The sequence below is a fragment of the Cucumis melo genome, chromosome 12 (assembly GCF_025177605.1).
Source record: "Cucumis melo cultivar AY chromosome 12, USDA_Cmelo_AY_1.0, whole genome shotgun sequence".
In the NCBI taxonomy this organism is placed as follows: Eukaryota; Viridiplantae; Streptophyta; class Magnoliopsida; order Cucurbitales; family Cucurbitaceae; genus Cucumis; species Cucumis melo.
The window spans coordinates 18,473,819-18,480,829 of NC_066868.1; the positions used below are offsets into that span (position 1 = coordinate 18,473,819).

At 33.1% G+C, this 7,011-nt stretch overlaps 1 protein-coding gene across 1 annotated transcript; it reads right to left on the reverse strand.

Moving 5' to 3' along the window:
- Positions 1–1,181: 1,181 nt before the first annotated feature.
- On the reverse strand, positions 1,182–6,492 carry LOC103498260 (proteasome subunit alpha type-2-A). Its single transcript, XM_008460808.3, has 11 exons — positions 6,269–6,492; positions 6,095–6,171; positions 5,564–5,628; positions 5,424–5,470; positions 4,844–4,919; positions 4,175–4,242; positions 3,649–3,718; positions 3,092–3,177; positions 2,771–2,833; positions 2,031–2,096; positions 1,182–1,511 (listed from the first exon to the last, which is right to left on the reverse strand). The coding sequence occupies exons 1-11, from the start codon at positions 6,307–6,309 to the stop codon at positions 1,463–1,465; spliced, it is 708 nt and encodes a 235-aa protein (XP_008459030.1). The 5' UTR covers positions 6,310–6,492; the 3' UTR covers positions 1,182–1,462.
- Positions 6,493–7,011: the final 519 nt, after the last annotated feature.

Below are 7,011 nucleotides of genomic sequence, written 5' to 3' on the forward strand. Positions count from 1 at the left end.
CATCGCCCTGGGAGATGAGACGTTCGAAATTGTGGTCGGGAATGAAGATCAAACGGTGAGAAGGGAGGTTATGTTGAAATAATAATAAGAACTATTATGTGTTTTAAAATTAATTATGATGGAATAATAATAAGAATAAGAAATATTTAAAAAATCATCTACTTTAGAGATAATTTTAAACAAATATCTCAAAATTTCATCTAATTTTTTCAAATTTCCGTTCCACGTTTTATATTATTTATACACCTACATAATATACTATATATTTTTCGTAATATACTATATATTTTTTCGTATACTCTAATTTGTTGATTGAAAACTACATAATATACTATATATCTTTCATATACCCTAAAAAAATTTCGAAACATGAACTACATGATATACTATATATTTTTCATATACTCTAAAAAAATTTCAAAGTATGAATTACGTAACACACTATATATTTTTCATATACCCTAAAAAATTTTCAAAGCATGAACTATGTAATATACTATTTTTCATATACTCTAACAAACTTTGTATATAACCATAGACAGAATAAGAAAGAATTTTTTTAACAAAATTACCAAAAGAAAATTAATTATTAGATAATTTTGATTATAATATTACTATATTTGAAGAGTTAGAATTTAGTTCATTAAATTTAATACCTTCTAAAAAGACCTCGTGTAGGAACTACATTTATCAAAATCACAAATGCTATTTTTGAATTTTTGTCAAGCCATAAAGACAAACCCTAGGATGTAAGTTCTATGTTTCTCCCAAAATCTAGTATTAAATTTATAACTTAGGCTATGTTTGCTTTAGGGTTTTGGAAGGAAAAAAAAAAATTGGTATTTAGTAAGTAGTAACCACCCAAAATAATTATGGAATCGTGTATCTCAAATCATCCTTCTTTTTCTTATCAAGAGTGTTTAAATAAAAACAACTTTTTTGCAAACTATTTTTTCTTTAGTCGATAAAAATGAGCCAAAACCTAATTTTCAAAAATGTATTTTCATTTTAGAAATCTGACTATTAAAATCAAATGTGTTAGCGAGTGACTACTTTTTACAAAAATGTTATCAATTGAGACAAATAATTTATGTCAAATCAACATCATCACTATTCAAGTGAGGCAGTAGAACGTAAGGTTTAAACCCTAAACCAAGGAGTTGAGAGGAAACACAAATCAATGCTGAAATTCCAACAATTTGACTTCATAATTTTTAAACAAGAAAACTTCTCCATAGCATCTAAGATCCAAGCATGCAACAATAATTCTTTTAACTAACATACAATGGTGATGAATGTATTGCGTAACCTAAAATGTCCATAGAAGGAGCCAACAAATTTTCTTCATAGTTTTGGCAATAGCAGTGTCAGCCATCACCAAAGTTCGCAGGCTCACTTCACTTCAAAATCAAACACTCAGCTGCCTTTAGAAAGAACTTTCCTCTGCAGACAAACATGTTGCTTACTCTACTTCAGCCAAGTAATCATCAATCTCAGCAGGGGTTAGTACTCTGCAAAAGAAATAGAGGCATATCAGAAAGTCGGTATGAATCATAAGCATTCACATCATAAGCGTTCTCAATAAAAACTGAAAAATCAAGCTTGAAGGTAGAGAAAAGATCTAAGACCAAATTTGTGAGCAGAAAATGGGTACTTTTCACAGAAGATGAATGACATGGGAATACCAAATGTGCAGTATACTTCTAATGACGAGAATACTCGTGCATGTCTGTCTTCACACAAACCTCAAGAAGTAACCAACAAAAAATTTTTGGACCTACATTAGCATTTTTGGACCTCCAAAGATACTCGCTAATATGTGAAAGATCAAAATTTTCTAGTTTCAAGTGTGGCAATTCAACTTGACTAGTTAGGTTTCTATATTTTAACTTCACTAAATTTGCAATGGTACAATCACAATGAAGCATTATTAGGATTACAGCATAACACACAATTCAACTATGCATTAGGGTTGAAGCTCAATCCAAGTGTAACGTTTTATTTCCAGTTAAACAGAAGGAGAGACAAACCTGAATTTCTTATCTGTGCCAATTATTCCAATTTCAATGTTTTTGCCTGAGATCTGACCTTCAAAACTACAGAAGCACACAAAGCATTGCGAACGATTAGCGGCATTAGCCATAGAATAAGAGAAAACAATATCTGGATGCAGACTGTACGTAGTATATGGCAACAAATATACATAATTTACAAAATCAAACTGAGGATTTTAAATTTAGATCACTAGGAAGAATTTGTCAGAGAATGAATAATACTTAGCTGAAATTACTTTTAGCCAATCACCAAGCAGCTCTGTGGTGTTACATGGTTTTGAAATTTCATATATTCTCTACACTTTCTCTTCTATGTAAATTAAGGCCTACACATAAATATCATCTTGAGACTTAGCCCTAGCCTATGTAAGAGAAGCTTTTAGGCTACTTTTTTGTCTTTTAAAAGCACAAGCCTTTTGAATTTGAGTTCATTTTTTAACTCAAATTCAAAAACACGGGTAAATGGATTAGTTCCAATTTTGTCAGAAATACCTGCCCAGTGGTTAAAATTTCTGCAGTTAATATAATGAATAAAAAAGGACATGAGTAACTTCTCTATGTCATCATTACAATATCAACATCCCAAAATGCTGCCATTTCATTGCATCTCTTTCCCCTGAACTAATAATCCTCAATAAATTCTAAGGTATAGAGAGAACGATATATGTAGGATTAAAGTTCATACATTAAATGAGATTCTTTAAAAATATACGTACCCCTCTTTTAAGGTTAAGATTGCAGTGTGAACTGCATCATCAAGCTCCATATCGTCGGTATACCTAAATTGGAAAGTAAGATCATCAAGACTATCAAGAAAATTGGACAAGTGGCACCAGGAATGAAAACAAACTGCAAAACGGTCTGTGGTATGGTACTTGAAGCATTTAAATCAGACACTATGGATAATTATAATTTCAGGTTCACAAAGCTTGCTTTGGGTTCTATTAAATAAACTAGGCAGAAAAATTATTGCAAAATCTGCAGAGAATGCTTACTTTGGCTAAACAACTCATGCAATAGAAAAGTAAAACATATACCTTTTTTCGAGGAATGTTTTGGCGTTCGAAACATTCTTTCCCATTGCAGAGGCTTTCCAAGAGAAATATGAGCCAGATGGATCCACCTAGAGAAAAATTATTCCAATCAAGAAAAAGAGCTAATTGAGAAATAGCTTTTCAGTGATGCAAATAAAAATTCACATCTTTCTATAACTATATCTACCACACACACATAATAAAACAATGTTGATTATGAAAACAGCAGGACACCCAGGCTTTTTCTTTTTTGTAGGCATTCCTTTCTTTTTTAAAAAGAATTATAATATTGAAAGCAGATACTTCATTGAAAATATGAAATATAAACGGGGAAGTAATCTTGTGCTCGTTCGCATTACTGAACAAACAAACAGCTCATTCAAGTGTCTCGAAAACAAAATATAATATTCAAGAGGTGGGTTCCTGAATTTTCATTACCAAGTTTATATGAAACTAAAATTATAATGTGGATTTAAAGACAGTGAATTATAAAGTTAAAAGCATCTTAAAATCAGCATATAGTGTGTCATTATTTTATCAAGATAAGAGAGATAACTTACCTGATACAATTGAGGACCATTGTCATCAAACCCAGCAACAAGCAGAGATACTCCAAAGGGCCTTACACCACTAAAGACAAGAAAAAACCCAAAATAAAACTGCAGAATTCATGAATGAAATTGAAAAGATGTACTCAGGCGAATGGCTCCCAAGTTCTAGTCTAAAAACCAAAAAAAAAAAAGAAAATATTGGACAGCGTAACATGGTTGATGTGCGAAGAACTATTTTTGTAGAAAGGGATGATAAACATGCAAAAATGGCCCAGACGTGATCAGGAAGCTAAGAGAGTGTCAACCTAGTTGAGATGTTTGGGTGTGCCTGTTGATCCTTTGGTCTGTTTATTTTTACTCTTTGTAAAAAGAGGTTGGTTTCCTTCTCAAAAAAACATGCGAAAATGGGGGGAAGGGACCATGGAAAGAGAGTAGAAATATATAAGTTTTTGGCAATTTAGCTACACCAATTTGTATCAACCTTCCATTTAAAATCTACAATGTAAACTACTATTAGAGCAAGAATTGTGATTACCCAGATTGGGTGAACTCCTGCATTACAGCTGCTGTTTCCCTCACAAGTTGGGTGACCGGAATCGGTTCCTAAGATACAGTTTACACAAGTTATAACCATACAAAGAAAATTACAAATGCAATGGTGAACAATCAGGATCACATACATTATGCACAAGTTACAACCATGTGAAGAAAACCATAAATACAATGATGAACAATCAGGATCACATACCCTATCATGAATCAAAAAATTAAGTGCATTTACTCAAGAAGGAAAATCGGTAAATAATGCAAATGCTTGCAAGAATTGAAAAGCTCAATTATATTGAAGAAAATCAACATGAAACTATGATCATTCATATGCTTTTAAGAAGTTCATAATCTTATCATTTGAAAAGATGAGAAGAGAAGGTACAACACACACATATAAAGGCCAAACCAAGGGTAACAAAAGAACAACCTAAGCGCTGGCTCTCCATATTCAAGAAGCATGTGCAACAAGTAATTGTACCAACTAGTAAACTGATTACAAAAATTGAAGAGGACTTCAGTTACAAAGAAAAAAAATGAGATTTAAAACCTCACTTTACCCAATGTATCAAATTGTCTTATGGAAGACTGATTATACAAACTAAACAGTGTTTTAGTTAAGAAGAAATTTGACATAATGGTAGAAACCTCATTGTACCTTGTACAGTCTATGGTATTGTTCTGCCTGCTTCCTACTTTTTCTGACCAGAACTCTAAAATCAGGACCCATGCCACTGTAGGAAAAGGCATCATAATAAAAAATTTGAAGGTGCTTAGGAAAAGAACGAATGCTGAAAATAGATTGACCAACATATCTGATCTGCCCAAATTCAAATACTAAAGACCATAGAGATAATATTTAAAGGAAAAACATGACAAATCAAAACAAATAATACTATTTAGTAATAGCACCAAATAAAAAGGTAACCCCACAAATTTTTAATGCTAGCCTAGGTAAATTAGCTCCTTCCAATTAAACGGAAATTTTTTTTCTCCAAAAGGCTACTCTGTGGTCGGTAATGTTCACCAACAGGGGACTGGGTTTAGTATTTACAGACTCAGATACAATGTTTTGAGCTCAACTTATTAGTTATAAAAAGAACAGAGTAAATGACAAAGACAACACATATATAACGACTAGTAACAACAGTCTAAGAACACTCAAAAAGAAGTTTATCCACGAGAGAGACACAGCAGCAAAGTAGTGTCCCCATGCCAAGAGGTGAGGAAAATCAAACCTGTAAACAACTCCAATATTTGGTGTAAGAGATTGTATCTTTTGAACCTGAGACAAAGAAATCGTCATAAAATATAAGGTGAACCATGAAAATGGTTTAAAGAAGTTAGAACCTATAATCACAAAATTGAGGTTACATACAGATGTTTCATCGACCAAGATAGAAGGTAATTTCTTTTCAGTCGCAATGACTACACCATTGGCAGCTGCAAGGATGAAGGTAAATCCATCAGTAAATGCTTCAAGACCCTTTACACTCATATCCGTAGTTACAATCACGAACCACATAAATGCAACTTTCCAACTATACTTAAGCAAGAACAGATAATCTCATGTGTGAACAAAAGCCGAAAAACTAACAATGGGATCAAATAAGCATGATCAATTGATCTAAGACAATAAACTGTACTAGTACGTGAGATCATAATCCGTGAAACAAATTCTTTATCCAAAACCCTGACAATTCTGAATAAATAAATCACGTTCCCACGAGGCAACCTGAAAACACTGTAACGAAGAATTGGGATGAAGTCGATAAAAACAAAAAAACCCAAATGTGATTAAACCCCAGGAGATCAATTAAACCAAACATTCATTCGGCGTCGAGAAATGAGCTCCTAAGGAGCGGCAATTACGAATTAAACTAAACATCATGAGTTGAAGTCAAAATACCTTTGATACCGAGAGATGTCTGACCAGATCCAACAGCAGTCAAGGCGTGCTCGATCTGCACAAGCTTGCCCGAAGGACTGAGGAATAGAGCAAAAACGACACCGTTAGAAGGGAGAATCGAGAAAGATAAAGGGATAGAGAGGGGGGGGGGGGGGGGGGAGTTGAGGAAGAGACCTGAAAGTGGTGAGAGAAAAAGAATACTGGCTGTCTCCCATGGTGAGTTGCAAAGAGGAAGTGGTGAATGGAGAAAGAGGTTGTGAAATGGGAGTTTTGTTGAGGAATGCCGGAGAAAAGCAAAGCTCTGGTGTGGTGATAAAAAGCGGGGATTTCTTGTTGCCGAAGAAGGCTTCGTCGACGGGCCCTTGCTTTCACTCTGGGCCTTGCGCTTCTCGCTCTTCATGTTTTGTTATATATTCTTGGGAAAATAACTTATTTTCTTTTCTTTTGAAATTTAACTTTTTCTTTGTAGGTTTTGGCCTTTTGGGTAAATACGATTGACAATTTTATATCCTTTTGATTTCAATTAGTTTTGAAATATCATAATACTATTATTTTAAACTTTTTTTTTTTACCCAGAGGAATTATTAGGTGTAGGACTCGAGTTAATAATTTTGAATTTAATATGTTCAATAGGGTTGTGTTTGGGATTTAGAGTATAAGATAGAATTTCTCGAGAAATATAAAAAATCGAGGAAGACAAAAAGATAGAGGTAGTTGATAAAATAGAAGAGAATATTGAGTTTCTTCGTAAATGCAAATAGTAGAAAAGGCAACGTAAAAACTTTAATAGTGTTTAAAATAAGTTTTTACTAACTTACAAAGCTCATCGGCTTAAATATTTGAGTCGCGTTTTAATTTGATCTCTAGATTTCAACATTTATATTCTTAATCTCATTTTCCTTTTTACTAAATACTCA

Coding starts and splice junctions, on each gene's coding strand:
- LOC103498260 (XM_008460808.3), bottom strand. CDS start 6,309: ATGGGAGACAGCCAGTATTCTTTTTCTCTCACCACTTTCAG. Junction 5,629..6,094: donor GACATCTCTCGGTATCAAAG/GTATTTTGACTT, acceptor TCATCCTTGCAG/CTGCCAATGGTGTAGTCATT. Junction 4,920..5,423: donor AATATTGGAGTTGTTTACAG/GTTTGATTTTCC, acceptor CTTTTCCTACAG/TGGCATGGGTCCTGATTTTA.